This window comes from Oculina patagonica, chromosome 8 (assembly GCF_052425735.1).
Source record: "Oculina patagonica isolate OP01 chromosome 8, crgOcupat, whole genome shotgun sequence".
Classification (NCBI taxonomy): domain Eukaryota; kingdom Metazoa; phylum Cnidaria; class Anthozoa; order Scleractinia; family Oculinidae; genus Oculina; species Oculina patagonica.
In genome coordinates, this window is record NC_135765.1 from 21,245,898 (window position 1) to 21,269,997 (window position 24,100).

Below are 24,100 nucleotides of genomic sequence, written 5' to 3' on the forward strand. Positions count from 1 at the left end.
AGATCCTAAGTATTTTTCTGACGTTCTTTGCAACTGTGTAGGCTCTCACGTAACTGTGAAGATCTCTTTTTGACAGGGTTGCCATGTATACCTCCTTGTGGCTTATAAATGGCCTTTGGCACCCGCTAACCTTTTTAAGGCACCAGTTCCCTTGCTATATGTGTGATAAGTTTAATTCAGCGTCTAGCTGTTAGTTATCCTGAAGATTGTAATAAAGCTGCATTTACACAAGCAATTTTTACGTGACAAATTTATTTCATTACGTGGATGGAAGACACAACAATTATTTGTTGGCAGTTCAGAGTTTAGCACGCCATCAATGACCTTGTACAATAGAGATAATATGCAAAGAGATATGCGCACACAGTGCCCATTGGGGATTGGGGACCACATATGCTGACACAATATTTGCCCTATTTTATGTGACCAGTCATCTACAGGGAAGCCTACATGCCAGCTGCTCAACAAGTATATATTTGTCACATAAAAATTGGCCGTTATTTTTCAAATACATGAGCAAATAAAAATTGTCACATAAAAATTGCTTGTGTAAACAAACCTTATGTTTGTATCTTGCTAATGAACTTATCATGTTGCACAGCTTCCAGAGGGTCCAATGCATGTTAGACAGCGCTCCAGTCCAGATGCTTTCTTCCGTCCCACTGTAAATGGTAGCTCCTCTGATAAAGCTTTGCCTGTCAGAGATAGCAGTACTGGCAAGAAAAAGAGCTTTGATGATACAGCAGGAATGTCACGGATGTACAACTACTTGCCGGGATCTCCTGCTAAAACTCGCAAAAATCTGATGGTAAAGAATTTCTTGTAGTTGCCATAGTAGTGCTAAAGGACAGGTCATGGCTTAAGCAATGTTGTCTTGAATGGCACTGAAGCTCTCAGTTGTAGAGAACTCTATCCTAACACGTGGCATTGATTGCACCTCACACCTTAAAGGCATTAAGTCTCACACCTGCAGATCAAAAACCTTTTATCTCATGCCCAATCTCGTGCCACACATGAACATTTTTTTATTTTAATTTTTTTTATTACAATTTATTGGCACAGAGAGTTCAAAAAGTAGATATACAATACAATAAACTCAGAGACTCAAAGGACAGTGCAGAATGCAATATGGCCAAACAATTGACAGCATGATAATAATTTTCCAGGGTAATTTCGCTTGAGAATAAGTCAAATGAGATCACCTTTCAGTCTGAAACGCTGTTTCATGTGTACTTGTAAGATGTTGAAAGACCAAACGTGACAACTAAATCACGCGACACCTTCATCCGGGAGAAAGATTTTTCCCTTATTGAAAAGTCACACACGCGGTCGACCAGTTGACACAATTAAGAGTCGATTTTTTTCAGTAAAGGGAGTTTTCAATCATTTGAACTGTTGTGTTTTACGTACACTTTCGTTGATTTGACATTTTTTAAGCAGCAAACGTGATACTTTTACCTTTGTGCAAACTTATGTAATATGACTCTAATTTAAGTCTAATTAAATTAACGCCACGGATTCTACAAGAATCATACCGCATTGAAAAGCACACCACGTTGGACTTTGATACAATCTTTCTAAACACGTCTCTGTTATTTTAATTTTCGTTAGTTTGAATTCAGTTTGATATTGAAACAGTAATAAAAGTGATATTTGTGCTTTGCGTGCAAAGGTTTGTAACATGATACCTTTGTCTAATTAAATTAATGCCACAGATTCTACAAGAATTCTACCACAGTGAAAAGCACATCGTGTTAGGCTTTGATATAAAATTTCTAAACGCGTCTCTGTTATTTTAATTTTCGTTAGTTTGAATTCAGTTTGACATTGAAACAGCAAACGTGATATTTGTGCTTTTCGTGCAAAGGTTTGTAACATGAAACCTTTGTTTTTCTCGTAGACTGCTGTGATGCCGTAAAGTCTAATTAAATTAACTCTACGGATTCTACAAGAATTCTACCGCATTGAAAAGCACACCACGTTAGGCTTTGATACAAAATTTCTAAACACGTCCAACCTATTTTAATTTCTCTTAGTTTGAATTTCAGTTTGATATTAATACAGCAAACGAGATAATTTTCCTTTTGCTTGAAAACGAATGTAACATGATACTGTTGTTTTTGTCGAAAACGGATGTAACGTGATGACATGGTAACTTGATTTATTTTCTGCAAAGAGGGCGACATCGATTATAACACAGATATTATCGATTGATTTAAGAATTTGGTTTTTCTGAATTATGAGATGCTACAACAGATCATCTATAGTATTCTAAGAAAACGACATTGCCATAACAAGAATTATTTCACATGAACTGCTATGACGCCTTAGTGTCTAATTCAATTAATTTGCAGTTTAAACTTGGCGCCACGGAGTCTACAGGAATCCTTCCGCAGGAAGAATTACGCGATGTTCATGACGTCTATTAATCTGCGCATGGGTTTAGCACAAAGTATTTTCTTCCTGAAAGAATAGTACCACAAGGAGAGCATATTACTCTCTGAAACAAATATATACCTTTGAGCTCTTCAATTGTATCGTAAATATATACTTCCCATTCTACCAAGGGCACACGGTCTGTTGCTCCCCCCCTACCCCCTAACAGAAATTATTAATTAATTGATATTATTAATTAATTGAGGCCTTATGCGTCCAAGGGCGCGATAAGGATTGAGGATGATGATGAATTAATTAATTGGTGATTAAAAGTTTACACCGCGCTAGCGGTTTAGTGGGTTAGTGGTTTAGGGGTTTAGCAGACCCACCAAACCATCACAATAGTGCATTCTGCACTAAAAATGGTGCCATTAGGATGGTCAGTCTAGCTACCAAGTCAAGTTTCAAGTTGAGCATGATTTGTTTTGTAAGTTTCAAGTTAATTCAAAATGAACAAAAGATATGTAAATAAAAAATTGCTTTGTCCCAGAAATGCACCTAAAAAGTGCCATCTCGAGCTGCTAAAATTTAATAAGTACCCCAGCACTACTTAAAATTGAATTTTTACAGTGATTAGAATTGTAGCATGATGAAATTTTTGCATTAAACTGAAAAACTCGGAAAAAAATTCCGAGTTCCAGATGGGAATTGAACCCACTACCCTCCATGATCTAGTCAGATGCTCTACCACTAAGCTACTGGAGACTCTATGGTGAGCAAGGGTGAAATGTGGGTCTTGACTAGAACCGCATCATGCAGTCACATAGTCAAATCAGCGCAGTCACATTAAAGCATACCTGAGATGCAACCATCCAACCTCCAAGTAAGTCTTTTTGAAGAAATATAGCATGATTAAATTTTTGCATGTCCTGATTTGACTATGTGACTGCATGATGCGGTTCTAGTCAAAACCCACATTTCACCCTTGCTCACCATAGAGTCTCCAGTAGCTCAGTGGTAGAGCATCCGACTAGATCACGGAGGGTAGTGGGTTCAAAGTTTTTCAGTTTAATGCAAAAATTTCATTATGCTATATTTCTTCAGAAAGACTCACTTGGAGGTTGGATTAGAATTGTGAGCCATCTTTCTTCTCATTTTCCCTTACCGTGACTGTACTCATTAGACCATGATTGCTGTTTTTGGATAGAGTTGAATTTAAAACATAATACTCTCCCAATTGATGCACTAAGGCATTGTAGACCTGTGTGTAACTATTCTTTTCTGTGTAGACCTCGTCCCTTCCAAGAGCATGGAACCCAACTAGTCATGAAAACAAAGCAATGCAGATTGACGATACAAGCAGTAAAAGCAGCAGCAGTGGTTCTCCACCGGCCACACCAACACTATCAGAAGGTCCCATGGAGAAGAGAAGTCGCAGTGACACTTCCGATATCTATGCTGACGGAGATGACGAGTCGCAGTGTGACTCCATAGATAGTAGCAAACTGAGTGTCACACAACAATCACATACGTCAATCATCTCTATGGAAGATGACGATTTTGCTTCAGATGACGAGAAGGTGAACTGAAGATAATTAATTTATGCATAAATGTGTTAGCCTTTGTGGTAGAAGGAGAAAAGTGAATGTACTGGGGATAGGTTGAAATTAATAAACATAGTTATAAGGTAATAAGATTAGATGAATTCAAAAATAAAATTAATTGGGATGGGGAGAGGGGGCTGGTAACCTCTGTTGGACCATCTCATGCCAGTTGAGTAGAAACCAGAGTTAGGCACAGGATACTAGGAGACATGGTGGCTAATAGTTTGCTTTACTTCATTATTTCATGTTTGTTCCCTGGCTGGGGACATTGTGTTTTGTTTCTTGGCAAGACAGGTTGCTATCACAATACTTCTCTCCACCTAGGTATATGAATGAGTAGTGGTGAATTTATTGTTGGGGTAACCCTGTGTTAGACAAGCATCCCACCCAAGGGAGAGTAGAAATACTTCTCAAGTGGCACCCGTTTTATGAGGTCCAAATAGGCGTAGAAATTTCTGTAGAGCTGTACGCTTCTACACATTCCATGATTCCTAATCCATAAGTGAGTAGCTCTGGAAATCATGCGAGTTTAAAATAAGAGTTAAAAATGAAACGTAGAGCCAATGAAGCGTAGATTTTAAAATGAGAATGTAGAGCCGTACAAGCGTAGAGTTTAGAATGAAAATGTAGAGCCGTAGAAGCGTAGAGTTTAGAATGAAAACGTAGAGCCGTAGAACCGTAGAGTTTAGAATGAACTGAAAACGTAGAGCCGTAGAAGGGTAGAGTTAAGTACATAGCGTATAGTACACTTCTACAAGCCTACTTCTGTACGTCAGTGTTCATTCTAAACTCTACGCTTCTACGACTCTTGAAAGCATAGAGCTGTAGAAGCGTAGAGTATAAAGTACACAGCGTAAAGGACACTTCAACAAACCTGCGTGTTCATTTTAAACTATACGCTTCTACGGCTATACGTTTTCTAAACGGTACGCTTATTATTATACAACGTTTGTACAGCTCTACGTTCTCATTCTAAACTGTACGCTTTTACGTCCTACGTTTACTTTTTAATTGTACGCTTCTAAGGCTCTACGTTTTTAATCTTAAGTATATGCTTCTACGAGTCTACTTTTTTATTGTAAACGGTATGCTTCTGCGGTTCAAGTTGTTTTTATTCTAAACTCAGGTCTAAACTGTACGCTTCTACGAGACTACGTTCTTATTCTAAACTGTACGCTTCTGCAGGTCTACGTTTTTGATCTAAATTGTACACTTCTACAAGTCTATGTTTTCATACTAAACTGCACGCTTTTACAGCACTTCATTTTAAATTGACGATAAAACAAAGTTATTTGGCAATAAACACAAGGTTTGAGAACGGGCAAAATTAATTTTCATTTGTATTACACAAGGAATAATAGAATGTAAACGTAGAGTTATAGAAGCGTAGCTCTAGTTAAGAATTAAAATGTAGACCCGTAGACGTGTCGAGTTAAAATGAAAATGTAGACCCATAGAAGCATACAGGTTGGAATAGTACGGAATAAGAACATAGGGCCGTAGAAGCGTAGAGTTTAGAATAAAAAAGAAGACCTGTAGAAGGGTACCGTTAAGTTTGCAATTATAGAGCTGTAGACGCGTGGCGTTTACAATGAAAACTTAAAGTTGCAAAACCGCATAGTTAAAAATGAAAATGGAGCAGTGGTAGAAGCCTCGAGTTAAGAATAAAAACGTAGAGCCGTAGAAGCGTCAGGTTTAGAATGAAAACGTAAAGCCGTAGAAGTGTGCAGTTTAAAATGAAAACATTGGGCTGTAGAAGCGTAGAGTTTAGAATAAAATTATAGAGCCGTAGAAGTGTACAGTTTAGAATAAAAACGTTGAGTCGTAGAAGTGTACAGTTTAGAATGAAAATGCATGTAGAGCCGTAGAAGCGTAGAGTTTAGAATGAAAACGTAGAGCCGTAGAAGCGTAGAGTTTAGAATAAAACCGTAGAGCCGTAGAACTGTGGTGTTTTGAATGAAAACGTAGAGCCATAGAGTTTAGAATGAAAACGTAGAAGTGTAGAGTTCAGAATGAAAACGTCGAGCCGTAGAACTGTACAGTTTAGAATGAAAACGTAGAGCCGTAGAAGCGTAGAGTTTAGAATGAAAACGTAAAGCCGTAGAAGCGTAGAGTTTAGAATGAAAACGTAGAGCCATAGAGTTTAGAATGAAAACGTTAGGCTGTAGAAGCGTAGAGTTTAGAATGAAAACGTAGAGCCTTAGTGCCGTAGAGAACTTTTAGAATGAAAACGTTAGGCTGTAGAACCGTAGAGTTTAGAATGAAAACGTAGAGCCGTAGAGCCTAGAGTTTAGAATGAAACGTTAGGCTGTAGAAGGGTAGAGTTTAGAATGAAAACGTAGAGCCATAGAAGCGTAGAGTTTAGAATGTAGTCCGGCGGATATGTGAAAGTATTGTGCACTTTATGATAAAAGCATGATACTTGGCACACTATTACTATAATTCATGGGGAACATTTCAAAGATTATAGGCAACCTGGAAGTGACCTTTGTCAGGGGGGACGGGACATTTTTCAAAATGGCCGCCGGGCAGATTTATTGCTACGACAACATTGAACAAAACAACTTGGTACAGTGTCAAACTGCCAATTTAATGATACATACTTGTTGATCTAACACCAAATAAACGACGTTTGCTATAAAAATTGCTTTAAAAGTGTTTCTAAGAATTAGAGTGGTCATTTCGCAGCAAAAATTGTGATTTCAATCTAGTCATTTCAAAGAAGCCCCGATATTGACTGAATGACTGTTCTGTCGTGAGCTAATAGTATACAACAATTAAACATATATGGCCAAACAAGTGTCCCTTTCATTCGAGGCGCTTACAACCACCACATTTGCACAACATTGCACACGGCAGATTTTCTTTAGCACATCTGCACCGCCCTTTGCATCCTTTAGTGCATCCACACTTGACTACAGCACGACAAGCTGCACCAGCAGGGGGCAGGTCCATCCACTTCACCTCCCACTGGGAAGAATCATTTCGGCGCCTCCAGCCGAATTCGTTTGGGCTAGGTAGCTGTGGTTCTTTAAGGAGAGCCTGACCCCACACATGACCAGCTTGATATCCTGCTCGAAGGACGTGCTGACGTAGGGCATCCTTTGTTGGTGGAATGTTCTCTATCTCCCTGCCTTTCTGTGTGAACAAAGTTTGTCTTGCCTTGTTAATACTGCTCTCAGAACTTTCTTTGTCATACATCTGAATGACGAATCTCTCGATGGTAGGAAGGATCTCATCTATGTGTGCTGCTGCTGGTGTTTGAGCAAGTGTAAGTAGAGCGGGCGTGACATCACTGAACTTATTCCACACTGACCATGCTGTACGCTTTCCTCTTCCTGCAAAACCTGACGTAGTGTCACACCCGGTGAGTGCATGGAAAGCCGGTAATGCGTCGCACTTGACATTGCCCAATTGTCGCGCCATGAGAGTTGCATCTAGGTACCGGAATGCCTTTCCTGTTCCAAATGACACAAATAACTGTTCACATGCCAGTTTGTTAGCGGTACTGACAGCGAGAACAACAACATCTGTGTCAACAGTCCTAACCAAGATTCTTTTGAATCCTTGTTTGGCACCATCTGCGGCATGCAGTAGCATCCGTGTGTCCGCCTCTTCATGCGTGCAAGGCGAAAGCCCCTGTTCGTTTACTACCTCCGAGCAGCGAAGCTCTTTTCCTCTAGTCATCACCACCACACCAGGAAAGGTCTCCGCTGTTACGTTGTCGCTGAGAAGATTGAAGAGCTCTGTTTTGTTTCCGTCTTCTCGCAGAAACTGATGCCAGTTTCCAGGAAGTTTCTTTCTTCCTTCCACTCTGATGCGCACACCCGTTCCCCTCTTCATCCTTGTGGCCGCCTTGAGACTCGCATCTCTGTAGTCATCAAACACTACATCGACTCGGTGAACAGATTTCGTGAACTGACTTCGTATGTATGTCATAAATTCACTGACATACTCTGCAAATGTATTGGACTTGGCAGGTTTAATCATGTTGACTATTGCTGCACCATCGAGAATAATCATGTCCACTTCAGGAACTAAGTTGTTCGCTTCCTCAGTTTGCGACAGGAGATCTTCCAGGCAAGGAAGTAGGTCAGACTTTTAACTGATCTCAACTTCCCGTAGTCAGATATTGAGGGTGGAGACGACTGGTTTTCATGTTGGAAAAACTCTTCAAGGTCAGCATCGCGCACTTGACTGGCGATATATAAAGTTGAGAACAAATGCCGGTCCCTTTTCATTGACAGAAGCTGCTCCTGTGTGCGGGTTTTTGCTTTATCAGGACGCCAGCTGAACAAACTCAAATTGTTCTTTGGTATCCTATCACTGAGTGGAGTTGTGCGTTCTACTAATTGGCTGCTAAAGAACTCGTTGCATTGACGTTTGCCAATCTCTTGCAAATTACGGACAGAATTGTGGACTGCTGCATCCATTACCTCACGAGTATCAAGAACCAAGAGATCACCACTACTATCAGAGAATGGGTTGTCGTATTGTCCATGGTTTCAACCAAAGCCTTCACATTCTTGAGGAACGATGCTTGTATTGCTAAGAAAAAGGAAAAATATGATGTCATCGTTGTGGAATTATCATATTGATTCCTGTTATTATATAGCTTAAAAGCTATTATAAAATATTTTAAAAACTGTTTTTAGTTTCTTGTACTTCAGCGCGGTAACGACAGACTGGAGATATCCAAAAACGATAAAAATATTAGGAAAAAAATTGATAAGTTAAATCACCTGGCTGGTCTTCGTGGTGATGAAGCTGTGAAACTGTTTCCTTCTTGTCCAATACAGTGCGAAATTCGCCAATAATCCTCGCCATCTCAGGTCCAGACACCATCCATCGCAGTAGTGCCGATGGGTTCTCGGTTAGGCCCACTGCTCCTCCATCTCCTTTCACGCAGGCGTTGTTCTGCTCATGGCTTTCATCTATAGCCATCCTAGAGAATGCTTGTTGTGTCTTGTTGACGGTGAATTTTCCCTTGCAAAATGCTTCAAAAATTCTGGGGTGTTTCTCGCGAAGAATAACCATGTCACGCAGGTGAATGGCACTCGCACGAGCGTAGTTGTAGTGGTCAAGAGAATGGAACAGCCACTGAAGCTTTGTCAAAGCTTCTACATACAATAGAAAGTTGCCTTCGTGGATTGATCTGTCCCAGGTCAGTACGTCCAACTCAATACTCAGCACAAGCTGCCAGAAATGGAACTGTGGACTTTGAAGGGCTCTCTGTTCGCACCATTCTTCGAACGATGCACCACTACATCCTAGCTGATTCGTTTGCCACTCAGCGTACGATGCCTGTCGAAGCTTATAGAGAGCGCAGGCTGTAATCTGGTGTGCACGGGCGGTTCTCTTGACATGCGCCGCTTTCAGGAACGAATTCGAAGTTCCTGCTGTCGCTATTTCAGCTTGCACTAGTGCTGACGTCCAGCCACTGCCATCCAAAAGATCTCCAAGTGCTTTTAGCAATGTCATCTTGATGTGTAGGCCACCCAACATCACTACAAATGACTCCTCCCCATATTCTTCTGGCCACATCCACTGGATTTGCTTTGCAATCTTGAAAAGCGGTTGATCAAATGTGATCACGGGAATTTGTCCAGGATTAAGAACTGCCACAGCCTTTTTTACAACATTCATGGAATGTCGAATCATCGCTACTGACTTCGAGTCATTCGGGAAAAGAGGGAGAAGTGCGCTGACTGCTGCAGGGCCAAGAATGGGGGTCTCTTCTAGTTGTTGCCTTCTTGAGTGGTATGCTGCCCAGGATATGTGCAAATCCTTACCACTGGTACTGTCATAATTACCTTCATCGATAATCTTGCTTAGATGATCGCACCAGTCATTCTCTTCTGCTACAGCATTATTCATAAGACTGCAGCTGGGTTGTTTCAGTCCACAAACTTCTGGAACAGGAGGCTCGTTCTTTGCAACAGACGCTGCCGGTACAAGTGTGTAGCTGTCCGGTAGTTTTGAAACTTTCTTGCCAGACCTGGAGATAGAAACGCGTGTTTGCTCTGTTCCACAATTTTCAGTGTCGGGATGCTGGAACAGTGATATACCTGTCCCATGGAAGGATCCATGTGCACTAGTTGCTGTTGGATCATGGTCGATATTATCGACTGCTGATGTCGTGAACACACCGATGTTTAGTGTAGGTGGGCAAACAGTTCCAACTGTCTCGAAGTGGCTAATGGCAGAGTTACCAAGGTCTGCGGACAATCCTAGGACACGGTCATATGAAACAGATAATCCCAACCTGTAAAGTGTATCCACTAGATCTTTTGATCTTGTTTTTGAGTGTACTAATGCACCGAGAAATAATGGCAGTGGCGTCTCTCGGTGTTCGAAGTGCCTGGTGTTTGAAGAAGGTTGTTGACGCCGGCGCACACAACTGTTATACGTTATCAATTGCGAAAGAGACAGAGCAGGTTGTGACAAGTAGCTAGCTTTGTCCTTTATGCTTGTACCATACAAGATCATTGAAATAAGCATCAGCAAAGATTGAGGAACGGAATTTTCCTGGCAATCTTCTGTGAATGAACCACTGAATGGTTCACATTTTTTTCTCAGCATGTCCTGGCGAATAATGTTTGCGGCACGAGAAAGGAGCACAGCTTCACTATCATCGCCAAGTTGGCACGATCTTCTTAGAGATTTTCCTACGTTTTCACTGGCCACAAACAATACATTTCGACCTTCATTGTATGCTTCTAATTGAGGGAAGTAGCTGAGAATTTTCTCTTTTAATCTTGTAGAGTGAACTACTGAGGGTCCCCTCCAAGCTGATCCACTCTGTCAACGTAAAGTTTCTTTAATTCCGATAGTTGGAAAACAGGGGTGTATCTTTGTCCTCAAGAACATCTTGTATATATGAAATAAGTTCAGCAAATGCTGTGCTCTTGGCCGTGTTCGTGTCGTCTTGAACATGTGATGTACCTGCTCTATCTCTATCTCTGTTGTACAGTGACACTAGGCATTGGGTGTGATATTCTGCCCCCTTCGCGATTAAATCTCTTTCACTGAGCTTCGCTATTAAATGCTGGTCTTGCACATTTACTGCACACTGGCGCACTCGAGTGTCGAGCTCCAGTGTTGAAGCTTTATGGAGTGGTTTTGAATCTGTTGCAGGTTCGTCACAAAAGAAACAAATACCAGCGGCTTCATCTTTTCGGAAGAGGTTTTGACGAGTAAATTTTTTCTTTGCTCCAGGAGAAATTTCTTCATCTGCACTCGCCTTCCGTTTGGTAGCACGTTGGAGTTCATTTTTGTTGAATTTGAGACTGCACGTTGTATGGAATTTCGCCCTCCTGCTTATGAATGTTTGCTCCAGGCCATCGCCATTGTTCATGCGAGTAAGATTAACATCGTCCGGCAAACAACCAAGGTCATAGAATGCTTGTAACGTTTCAGCGATAGTTTTATAACCAGCTCCTCTAAATCTATCGGCATAGTCGGCTGGGCACACGAGTTTCTTGCCGGTGTCTTCTTGGCAGAAGATGCACTTACTCCATTCCAAGGGCGTGTCGCTTTTATTACTTAGGGAACTGGTAATGTCACTGCTTGAGACAATTCTAAACGGCTTCATTTTGTTTCGAAGCGGATTCGATAAGCCATCGTAATATTTTGAACGGCATCGAAAACAAGGCAGCAACGTGGCACACAGAAGAAAACAATAGACCTGATTACCTGGTACAATATATGCACGTGAAAATACAATTTGCATTCAGACTTGAAAAACAAAAAAACAAAACAATAACTTTATCAAACATTTTTCGGCTATTCCTTTTTTTTGATGGCGGCGATTATTGCAAACGTGTGTTTTTAACATTTTGCTCTTGCACAGTATACGTACTAAAAAAACAGTATTGAAACAAGTTAAAATAAGTTTTTTTAAGAGAATTTAAAAAAGGGAACAGTTGCAAGATATTATGATAAAATGTTTGTGGATGAATTCATTCGAAAATCTAATTTGCATAAATTCACCTCAAAATGACAGTAATTTCCAGAAAAATTTCAAAAGTTTATTTTCACACCATTTTCAAAACTCTGGACTTACTTTAAAGAGTGACCAGCCTTAAAAATAATTATTTAACCTTTCATTTAGAAATTTTGCACCATGCTGTCATAAAAAAGATTCTGGCTGGCGGCCATTTTGAAAAATGGCTCTCCCCCCGGAAAAGGTCATATCCAGGTTGCCTATAATCTTTAAAATATTCCTCATGATTTATAGTATTTGTGTGCCAAGTTTTATGTTTTTATCATAAAGTGCACGATTATTTCTTAAAATGACACTTATCCGCCGGACTAATGTAGACGTAGAGCTGTAGAAGCGTGGAGTTTAGAATGAAAACGTAGAGCCGTAGAAGTGCACAGTTTAGAATAAAAACGTTGAGCCGTAGGGCTGTAGAGTTTAGAATGAAAACGTAAAGTCATAGAAGCGTAGAGTTTAGAATGAAAACGTAGAGCCGTAGAAGTGTAGAGTTTAGAATGAAAACATAGAGCTTTGAAGTGAAGAGTTTAGAAAGAAAACGTAAAGCATTGATAACGAAAAGTTTAGAATGAAAACGCCTGTACTAATCTACGGCTATACGCATTTTCAAGAGCTACTGTCTTATCTGTGAGAACTGTACTAAGTATAGGCGTAGAGCTCTACGAAAATCTCTACGCCTATTCGGACCTCATAAAACGTGCCGGGTATAATACTTCTAGTTGCTTAATCCTTTGGAAACTTGGGTAAGCTCCAGTGGTATGGGCCACTTGGCCTGACGCAGACTTTACTTTCGGATACCGATGAACGAAGATGTTGAATTTATTGAACATGAGCTGTACCAAACCTCACTGTTACACTGTATGTTGAAGGGACTGTAAAAAGTCTGCCCTCTGGTCATAGTGGCCCACAGAGGTGGAACTTTTAATGTAATCAGGAATGTTGCTAATCCCCCCTGGTTGGGATGTTAGTCCACAGGCCAGATACCCTGCAGCATTTTTGTCAGGTGTAACAGTAAAGTGCTTTGTGCAAGAACACCACACAATCATCCTGGTTAACCCTTGAACTGGACAGCTCCAATATGCTAACTGTAAGGCCACCAGAAGTCAAGCATTATTGGAAGGTGAAAAATTCTTGATTTTAAATCCTGGATCATTTTGTTTATTAACAGATAGATGATCATGGCCCATTCAATGATTTGGAGATTCTTAAGAATAAACCAGGTAAAAGAAGTCAACAATTTTTTTTTTTGATTTGTTCAGCTTTTACTTGTTTTCAAAATGTATTCAGATATCTTTGGCAGGAAAAAGACTGGAATTTTTTGTGCAAGTTGTAACAAATTCTCATATTTTGTTCATTGAGATCTATGCCAGCTGGCCAAAATCCCTGTACTGGGAATGTGAAATCATGCACACAGTATTTGGCTTCAATAGAAAAGTATTATAGGTGTTGGATTTTATGTGTAGTGCTCAGGGATGCCGCTAAGGGCCAGCTGCCAGCTAATTTAACCGGCTGAATTGAACTTAAATCCGGCTGAAATTTCACATGAAAACAAAGACTTAGGTAAACTTTTAGAGCTGCCAAGGCCAGAAAAGCCAGCTGGGCTTGTTGATGAGCCAGCTTAGTGTTTTCTTAGCTAACATGTACGCTTATCAGATCACTGTGAAAATTGTTTTCCATGAATATTTTAAGAAACATTAGCCTGTATAGTTTAGTTTGACATTACTTTATTTCCCTTTTTAATTGTAGCTCATATGGCAGTTTTCCTTCATTACCTTATATCTAACAGTGATCCAAGTAGTTTGGTAGGTGTTTGATCAGTAATGGTAGTTTTTGTGTGATGTAAGTTACTTCTGTAATCACAAATGTCAAAGTTCTGCATGCAAACATTAGATTGTGTTTTCAGTCCTGACTGATACTAAGAAGAGATGTTTCTCAACATCCGTTTTCAAAACCTTTTTGATTATTGAGACTTTGCTTGTTTGCAATTGTGTAGTTTATGAACACATACTTTGCAGAGATATCAATCATTTTGACTAGTTTAAATTTATGGTGTTTGGTGTCATTATGTAATGCTTTCATTGTTGGCCTTCTATACATATATATATTTTTTAAGATAATTGTTTTGTCATCTCTGTAGTTCTTTTGGATGGTAACAGACACATACAGAGATGGAACAATAAAAGAAATGAGGAAATGGTCATATGAAATCTACTCTACATTTCTGGCAGAACGGGCGGTATGTACTGCATTTGATTCCCAAAACTGTTTGTATTGCTTTCAGATTAAGAGTGAGTAGATGTTGGCATAAACCAGATAGATGTCACCCCAAAAGTGTGAATTACGCTCCACAAAGTGTGAATTACGGTTAAGTAAATAAATGTAATTAATAAAAGTTATTAAATTAATTACTGTTAATTAAAGCAGCTTTATTTTGTTTTATTTAGCCTCTTAAAGTTGATATGGATAAAGATACCATTGTAGAGCCCATTGGTAAGTTATGCCAATTTCTATCAAAGAATTGGTCTTTAATTAAGTAGTTGATTCTTGGAACTTGAATGCCTTTGCCCAGTATTGGTTCATTTGTATTTGTTCTGTAATGTTAACTTTATTGTACGTAATTTTGATGTTCTTTAATTTTTCAGTGAGTTGTTTAGGGTTAGAAGAAAACCTTAAAAACCTGTTTCAACAAGCAAGGTACAGTCATTGCTATCAGTGTTTCTTAAGGGCCTACTGACGTACCCACAGGGACATTCACAGTTATATAGTTTTAGCAATTTTTCTTTTTTAGTTATGGTTGAATCTTTTACTCTGTCCATAACGTAAATATGACGTCATCGGGCCACGCCCATGATCACGTGACCAATAAAGAAAAAGTCTAAACTTTTTTAATGTTTTGCATGTTATCAGAAAATCATTCATGGTGTCATGATCTTTATTTGTTTTTGTATCTTGGTAAGTATGGGTTTCATTTCTTTATGGAAAATAATTTTTTTAGAGAGATTTAAAATATTGATTTGTCCATAAAATTTTTATTAAAAATGATGTAAGCAAATGAATACTTAGTTATGTTCCCGACCCAGGTCGGAAAAATATAACGTCGAAAAAAAGTGAATCAAATTAAAGACTGCCAAGTATTTAGATTTTTTCTGCAAACCGGAAATCATTTTGTTAACGCATGCGTAATTTATCTGACAAGAGAACAGTGCGCGCGCTAGTTGTACGCGTACGCTTTTGAGATTATTTGCATGTGTAAAAAAACTGCTTTTCCTGGTTCAATTTAATCTGACTGATTCTCAGATGTGAAGTCAACTATTAGTCAGGAAGTTTTTCGGTAGTTCTTATTGTTTCATCTTATTTGGCGAGTTTGAAGAAGTGCTCGAAAGGAAATTTTTTTGCACATCTGGCGCGTACAGATAGCGTGAGTAACCCGTACACGCAATACAGCGCGCGCTCTTTTAGCACCTTAGCAACGCGCGAGAAATCCGTCAGTGGGCCCTTAAAAGGTTTTGTTTTAAGCTGTGATAGTTGTTGTTTGTTAAGTACAGTGTGGGCACCTTAATGCTTACAGTGTGATTAAGGTGATAAAAAAGGCACCCAAATCACTAAGTACAGGATTATTTGATTACACATTACTGGGGTTTCTCCACTAACTGATTTTGCCTTTGTTACCTAACAGGGATATTGCTGGAGAAGAAATAAAAGAACTTTTAGCAGACTTCAGGAATAAACGGGCTCTTGGTCTTGGAAGTTTATTTGGAGATCACCAGCTTGAAGGTACTGTGTGCTTATCTAGCTAACCACATGTTATTTGCTTCACTCTTTACAGATACAAATATTGCATGTGGATCAAATAATTATGTTGTTATGATTTCATTGTTGTTACTTCAGATGACAACATGGACAAAGGAAAGGAACTTCAAGTAGTTGAACAAACTCTGATGCCACACTTGGAGGGTGTCTTGTAAGTTCAGTTGTATTGCTATCTTGTCCCCCTTTTAATGTTTACCCTTTCAATCTTAAAAACCTAGTATTTTTAAAAATGTAGTACAAATGTAAATTATGTTAGTGTTAAAGCCGAACATTTTAAAGACCCCAGGGTACCTGAATGCTAAAACACACACTTTTTTGTGTGTTTTTCAATTTTTTGTGTTTGAGTAATGGGTCAAAACTATGCATCTTAAATAAAGAAAAATATAAACATCTATGGCTTTGAACACTGTTTTATCTCGAAAATGAGAAAATTAACAAGGCTAGAGAATGTGAGTTTCCATTTTTAACCAATAAATTATTTGGGTTTCAACAAAATATTACATAACCATTACTCAGACAGTTTTAACAATTCCCGAAATTGAGGTTTCAATACACTTGTAAAGATCTGATCTTTACAACAAAAACAAAACACTTCATAATCTGTTTGATTATGTTCTAGGGCTGAGTTGGATTCCAATGCTTCAGCTGATACTTCAGCGACTGACAGAAAGTAAGTTTATTTATTTGCCTGTAGCGTCTGCAACTTGATAGCTTAACCTGACAGAAAAGACAACTAGTTCTGGGATATGGTGCAAGACTTGTAGTACCGCTCGAGGATAAGCGAACCACTCAACGCGTTCTCAACGCGGAGCCAACGCGTTTGCGTTTAGAACTTAACTCGTACTGAATCAGATAAATATGGCTAAGGATACTTTATTGAACTTTTTTCTTCTCAGCTCGGCTATGGCATCGGCCCTTACTACCTTTTTAAAGCAAGTTGGAATTTCTGTAAAGGTTAGTTAGATGATTAGTCTCAATGTAAATGTTGTGGTTTAATTTTATCTCTGGTTTAAATTTTTTCAAACCAGTTTGATTTTTATTTTCCTTTGTTTCAGATTATGATAATGAATGTGAGACAATAGAAAATAAAAATCAAACTGGTTTGAAAAATTTTAAACCAGGGATAAAATTAAACCACAACATAAACATTAATGTAGCCATGCCTAGCTTTTAATCTCTTGCATAGCATAATGTAAGACAGTTACCCATAAACACAACCAGAAAACTTCAACTAGTTTTAAATTATTAATTATTAGAAATGGGCAGGTCATGGTAATTATAAGGCTTAAAACTTTACTGCACTATGTATGCTGAATATGTTGAGGAAGTGGTAACACTTTCAAATTGCTGCATTTTATAGTTACTGCATGTAGTCCTAATTTCACTGTCTAATAAATATAACAAACTATCTCCTTAAGAGATTTACAGTAAATACTTTCCCCTCTCCTGTGAATGTCTAGGCCCACCCACTAGGAAATGTTGCAAATCAAAACTTGTGCTTGTTAAAGTGCCTATGAAGTAAAAAATAATTGCTGTTTATTTTAAAGGCTTTTCAAAATAAAAAAGAATGGCGTTTCCTTTTTGCAATATCTTTTTTCGTTTTAGAGATATTTACGTTTTTATATTATGCAAATGAGAAAAGTGATAACGTCATTAATTGTTCCACAAAAAGATGAAGCATTGAATCAAGAATATCTCTTAGAATATTTGAGCTGTGTTCTTTAAACTTGGCACAATTAATGTACACCACAAAAGATACAAAATGACACCTGTTGTGCCGTTGCCATGGCAACAGTTTTGCTGCAAATACCTATATTAATTAATACTGATATCCCCAGTTTTTGCTTAATCAAAGATGATCCACTCCCAACAAGCTAATGAGGAGAGTTAGGGTAATAGGGCATTATGTGTGTTCCAAGCTGGACCCTCTGTCCCACTTTAAAGGGTTGCAAATGGAGATATTTGGTTTATGACAGAAAGAGCCTGGAACCAAGAGTGTTGCCATAGTTACATCATAGTATGGGCCATCTTGCACCTTTAAGGAAGGTCACTACTGATGCCAAGTTTCAGAAATATCACCTTTATATTCTCAGAGATATCCTTAATTTTGTGATCTATCTTTTAGTGGAACAATTTATGACGTCATCACTTTCCTCATTTGCATAACACAAAAAACGTAAATATCTCCAAAACGAAAAACGATATTTCAAAACGGTAAACGCCATTCTTCTTTATTTGTAAAGGTCTTTCAAATAAGCATTAATTAGTTTTTACTTCATAGGCACTTTAATAATATTGTTGTTAATTCTTTTAAAAGTGACTTTTTTTCTTCTTCCAGCAACAAGGAAACAATACAAATATCCTGGAAAGATATTCAAGCTTCACACGAAAAGAGAATAAGCCATTATTTAAAATTAAAGCAAGCAAAAAGGTAGAAACTCCAATTGTCATTTTGTTCAAAATAATTAATTTTTTAAGTTACTTGTTTGAGCATTTTTAACCTTTGTTTACAAAAGACTCCTAAGTGCTGTTCATGTACAGTATCAAATTGTAGATATACTGTACATAAATAGCTGTTCAAAGCAATGGTGGACACCAAAAAATGCATAAACCATACAGTAAATGATACAACCTTATGGAATTATGGGATAACTGAATAATTAATGATCACAGGTCAGTGGTGATCTTGTTAAGTGTGCAATGGCTATACATGGTCTGTAAGACAACCTTCCTTCAGTCAGGTGTAACATGTGGATACATGTATATCCACCAATGCGCTAAGCCTGAACTTAACACTTATTTTTTTTTTTCGCAATACAAATTATTTACTCCTTTTCTGTAAAATTTTGTAACTGACAGTACTGCCATACTGCTGTCTTCCTCAGTGAACAAAAAAAAAACAAAGTCAGTGGTGCGCCTTTCCGCACAAAAGCTGTTGTTCAGGGAATTTGTAAAATGCAAGCTGATTTTGTTACTGACAAATTGTTATAAATGATTTTATTCAACCTCATCCAATTAAAGTTGTTTGTTTTGTTGTTTTTTTGTTTTGTTTTTTGCAGGTGAAGGGACACCATTTTGTTAGTACGCATTATACGAGTCCAACCTTCTGCAATCATTGTAGTGGTCTGTTGTGGGGCATTGGGGATCAAGGCTTCCTGTGCTCAAGTATGTTCATTCAACTACTTCTCTTTAATATTCAAATACTGACACACAATCAAGCAACCTTATGGAGCTAAAGGGACAGTGTCATGAGAAGTCTTCTACGTTATTGTGTAAACTATGCTTCAACTGTGAGGGTGCACTCAGTGTTCAACCAAAAAGGCATAAATCCATTCTCCAAGATGTGAAAAAAATGGAAGCAATGGTTTTTATGTGATTTTCATCCAATTATGACTGTCAAACTTGAAAACGTTGCCCTGACTTTTTCAAGTTTTTTGGCCACATCATTGCTATCTGCCTGTAGCCACACCAATTTGTATCAATTTGTTTGACTACTACAGTGTGTTTTAGCAAGGCAAGGGCACTTTTGGTGGATTTCCAATTGATAGCAACATCTTCCTTATATTTTCAAGTAGCACTAAATCTTGATGACACTGCCTCTTTAAATGGGTACTGGCTAACTGCTGACAGACAACCTTGAAAGAGTGGCATGCTCTTCAGAAGAGGTGGTGACAAGTACAGTAAACCATGAAATACTGCTTAATGCTCCCATAGTGCATCACCACACCAAGGTTTTATTGGCAACCTGAAAAATGTGAGGGGCGAAGAGACAACCAACACTAAATGAGCTAAAATTTTGTCTAGTTATGTAACCAAGTGTTGAGCATTGGCCCGATAAACTGATGGGCTGAAAGTTGACCTCTGGGTTCCAAGGTACTTTTTTAAGAGGGTAGCCAGGGTGAAGTGGGGGTAAGGGGGTGGGGTGCAATGGAGAGTTGTTAAGGTTGTAAATTGGTCTGCAATAATTTATATGTCTCCGAATTCTCGCTAGCATTTTGATTTTCTTCCCTTTTTTAATTAGCTTGTGAATACAATGTTCACAAAGGGGCTTGCTTTGAGGCAATTGAGGAGTGTCCAGGAACTAAGAAGAAAAGAGTAAGTGAAATAGATCAGGTCTTCATTCCCTTAACTTGTAGGTTAGAACTCTAATAGACAACTTATCTGAAGGGCTAATTTGCCTCAGTTTGCAATAAGACCATTATTTTATGTCTACATCTGACAAATTGGTTTCAGTAGCAAAATTTAGTCATAAAATCAATTTGAAACAGAGCTTGGTATATTGTTTTTTTTTTTTTATAGCACCACTTAACTTATTGGTTTACAATTGGTTATATGACATTAATTAGAGTATGACATGGCTTTTTATGAATTCACTCTGACCTCATGGATTTTGTTTGTTTGCAGAAAACAAATCAAGCCGGGAGATCAACGTCATTTGTAAATTATAATAGGAAAATTAGTCAACAAGTCATTGGTAACAAAAACTATGAAAATGATGATGAAAATGAGTCAGACAATGGCAGTACAGGTATGGATGTTTGTAAGGAGAAATAAAAAAGATTTGCATGTTCAAGAAAGATGTTCTATTTAATAACTAGACTAAGAGCCCTAGTTTTCTATGAATGAATAGTTAACAAGGCGCAGCTGAGTTGACTATCGCTCATAGAAAATGAGGGCGAGTAGCCTAATTGTTTTAATAATTGCAGTCCAAAGCCTGTACTAACAATGTTATGTACTTTAAGCCAAAAATCAAGAAAAACTAACCTTAAAAGGAGCAACAGGCGTGATTGTGTTCTATCAGCAATTAGCATAACCACACTGACCTACTATTGGTAATCGCGCAATCTGATTGGCTACACAGGTGCCTACTATCAATCCGTAGGAGGCTCTAGGAGCGCGCGCGTAGTTTTCGCTGAATTTTATCAATCAAAACCTTCAATAAATCAATTCTAGCGATATTCTGAGTTTAATAGATCGGTCAGTGGGTTATGCTAACACAATTAGACGGCTCGCTCTCGGTTTCTACCGGCTTTTGATAGTTGGCTCGGGGCTTCGCCCCTCGCCAACTATCAGCCGGTAGAAACCTCGAGCTTGCCGTCTAATTGTTAAATAGTAAACAGTGAAAGAACCCTTTAGATTCACAGATTTGCAATAGAACAAGGCAGAGTTTCTACTAATAACATAAACTAGTAATAACGATATGTTAAGTAGTGCGACCATGTGTATTTTGTATAGTTAGATAGTTAGATAGAATTATCTTTTAAAAATGTTGTGAAATAAAAGAAACTACAGGAATGTGAATTCTAGAAATGAGTTATGTTTTATGTGAATTATTGTTTTTCAATCCGGTCAGTGTAAAATGCAGACTGCAGACCAGGGGTAAAATACAGACCGAGGGTAAAGTAACGAAATATGAGTCACAAAGCCATTTTTCCCTGCCGGCTAGCTGCTCCAAATTTCGAAGAAATGTACGCCAGACAACGTTCGCATGAGCTATCATGAAAATGAACTGGTGATAAATGTCATACAAAATAGATAATTTGATCAAAAGCTATCAAATTAACTTTTTGATACGTTTGAAAACCCGATTTAACTCATTTAACTGGACGGTTTAAGGATAATTTAGAAAAAAATAATTCTCTTTTATACCATGCCGACACAGCAAGGTCACGTTCAGCCATCAAATTACTCCACCGCAACAGCTCTTTCAAGTGTTTTTAACTGGCGCAGATTAAACGCTTCCGCAGTAAAGTTTTAAATAATGGCTTTGCTTCGCTAACCGTCGTAATAAAACACTATATAAAAAAATAAAAGGTACAACACTTTTATGTTTATAGCGAGCGGTTAACTTGCTTGCTTCTGTTGCGAATTGCAGGATTTCGTGACACGTCCAGCTGCAACACAAGGAGCGATAAACAAATGACTTGAGTTTCAATGAGTTCGTGTGTGTAAAAAAATAATTTCTGAAAGGGCACAGCCTGAAACAGCTGAAAGGGCTGTTAACCCTTCAGTTTCATCCAGTTTACTGGTGACGAAGACTTGAACTCTCACAAGGTCAAGTCCGTATTAAAAGTAAAGAATTGAACTCATTTTGTGTCGGCATATAAACATTTTAATACCGCCAGTCCATTCACGTGTTCGCTCATGCGAAACGTAATCTGACATACATTTCTTCGAACTTTGGAGTCGGCGGAAGGCTTTCGTTACTTTACTCTCTGTCTGCATTTTTCTCCCGGTCTGCAGTCTTCATTTTACCCTCAATCTGCATTTTAGTCTTCGTTTTACACTAACCGCTCAGAAAACTCATAAGCGATGTGAAAACATGTTGACATCGTGAAAACACGGGCACGTACAAACACGCCAAATAAGGAATATGGAATTATTGAACACATGTTTCGCTGCACCAAATATGGATTAATTTAATTAAAATCATATGAGCAGGAACATTTGTTCACGTGCTAAATGCCAAATATAGCTCGAAAACAATACAAGTGCCCGCGCATTTTAAGAGTATATAACGGAATCGCTAGTCAGCGTCAAAGAAATCTTTCCTCACCAACATTAGAGTTGCTCCAGCGAACTGTGCTGGTGCTTGTTCGCTGTTGCAATAATTGGATCCTTTGGAAAGGTGATAATTGGATTCACTGGACCAGAGGCAACGTTTACATATAAGTGTAAACTAGTTTAAGTTTGACCGGTTGAGACTAAATAATCTTGTATTTGTTTCAGTGCAATACAACAAGAAAAAAAGTGGTTCGTTTGATGAAGATCTGGTAAGTTACCATCATTCTGTTACAAGATATTCTGTTCTGTTTTGTCTTTGTTAATTGCTTTTCACAAGTGTTGTTTTTACATTGCACCTCAAGAACAGAGGAATTGAAAATAGCTTAAACTAGCACAGCTCCATATTTCCTCTTTCAAACTCAGTTCATGTAAATATTCTGAAGTTACAGTGATTATTATTATGGAATTATTCATTTGTTAAGGTCCTGTTACCATTAAATATAAATTATATTCATCAAATTTTGTTTTACAGATTTCAGGTGGAAGAGACAATAGGTAATTATAAGCATTTACTCTTAAATGATGGAATGCCCACATGGTAAACTATATACAGTCGAGCCGATTCGAGTCGAGTCGAGGTGGAGTGGAGTAGAGTAGTGTAAAGTACAGTAGTATAGAGTAGAGTCGAGAAGAGAAGTGTAGAGTAGACTGGAGTAGAGTAGAGAAGAGTCAAGTAGAGTAGAGGTGAAGTAGAGTAGAGTGGTGTAGAGTACAGTAGTATAATGTAGAGAAGAGTAGAGTAGAGTAGAGTAGAGTAGAGCAGAGCAGTGAAGTGAAGTAAAGATTGTAGCAGAGAAGTTGTAGCGGAGAGGAGTGGTGGTAATAGATCCTTAAAATTCTCTATAGACTAGTATTCCTATATCCCTTTTATATACTGTTTGGCCAGTCGAGTTAGTCGAAAGCAGAAAAAACTCCACCAAAATGTCGTATCCAATTTTGGGACACATTTGCTTCTTATCATTGCCCCAATGGTGACTGCTTAGTAGGGGTTCAAAAATTCAAAAAGTTACAAAAAGTCTGTGTTGAGCCAAGTGGCCTGTATGAGTGGGTGTTACTTTGGTTTTTGTGGCATGAAGCAAAAAGAAGTGTTTCTACTTCCCATGGGGCAGTAGTCTACCAATATTTGCCAGTGCCTATTTATACACCTGGGCTGAGAGAGCCTCTGTGAGATTTTATTGTCCTGCCCAAGAACACTGGTCACAATGACACCAGGTTCTGTTAATGAAATCTCATTCTTGTCTTCTGTTTGTTTCAGAATAACTGGAGATGAATCTTCTAAATCTGAGAGGTACAATGTAGTGTATTATTTTAGTGTTTCCTTTGTAGTAGTTTGTGATTACTTCTCAATGCTACATGTTCAGTAAAGTGGATCATAGCAAGAAAAAGACAAAATTTGCACTAGATGTACCATAAATCATTTATATCATTTGGGGTATGGAAACATTCATCCTTTTCGTGGTATATAATTATACATTTTAAATCTTAACAAAAGTGATGATCTGGTTAGCTTTAGTCTTCATTGAGCCTGGTGGCTTATCAGGCCAGGTTTCTATAGCATAAGCACCTAGGATTATTTGTACTCCTCCTTGGATGGGATGCTTGTCTGTTGCAGAATTCCCCCCTCCCCCTCAATTAAATTGCCAGTGCCCACATGCACCTGGGTGTAGAGAGGTACTATGAGAGAAAGATGTCTTGTCCAAGAAAACAATTCAGCATCTCAGCAAGGGCTGGAACCTGGCCTGCTTGA

The 24,100-nt window shown here is 38.4% G+C and overlaps 1 protein-coding gene across 6 annotated transcripts in view; it reads left to right on the plus strand.

Moving 5' to 3' along the window:
• Positions 1–24,100, plus strand: part of LOC144662701 (rho guanine nucleotide exchange factor 11-like) — an 80,232-nt gene that overhangs the window by 12,498 nt on the left and 43,634 nt on the right. For all 6 annotated transcript variants that reach the window (XM_078523562.1, XM_078523565.1, XM_078523564.1 and 3 more), the window contains 18 exons: positions 602–808; positions 3,666–3,956; positions 13,148–13,199; positions 13,726–13,781; positions 14,117–14,215; positions 14,424–14,469; positions 14,622–14,673; positions 15,656–15,753; positions 15,868–15,940; positions 16,409–16,459; positions 16,686–16,743; positions 18,128–18,220; positions 18,849–18,954; positions 19,811–19,884; positions 20,194–20,317; positions 22,519–22,562; positions 22,826–22,848; positions 23,609–23,641. In XM_078523562.1, coding sequence (XP_078379688.1) covers positions 602–808; positions 3,666–3,956; positions 13,148–13,199; positions 13,726–13,781; positions 14,117–14,215; positions 14,424–14,469; positions 14,622–14,673; positions 15,656–15,753; positions 15,868–15,940; positions 16,409–16,459; positions 16,686–16,743; positions 18,128–18,220; positions 18,849–18,954; positions 19,811–19,884; positions 20,194–20,317; positions 22,519–22,562; positions 22,826–22,848; positions 23,609–23,641 — 1,580 coding nt within the window. The remainder of the gene's footprint in view (positions 1–601; positions 809–3,665; positions 3,957–13,147; positions 13,200–13,725; positions 13,782–14,116; positions 14,216–14,423; positions 14,470–14,621; positions 14,674–15,655; positions 15,754–15,867; positions 15,941–16,408; positions 16,460–16,685; positions 16,744–18,127; positions 18,221–18,848; positions 18,955–19,810; positions 19,885–20,193; positions 20,318–22,518; positions 22,563–22,825; positions 22,849–23,608; positions 23,642–24,100) is intronic.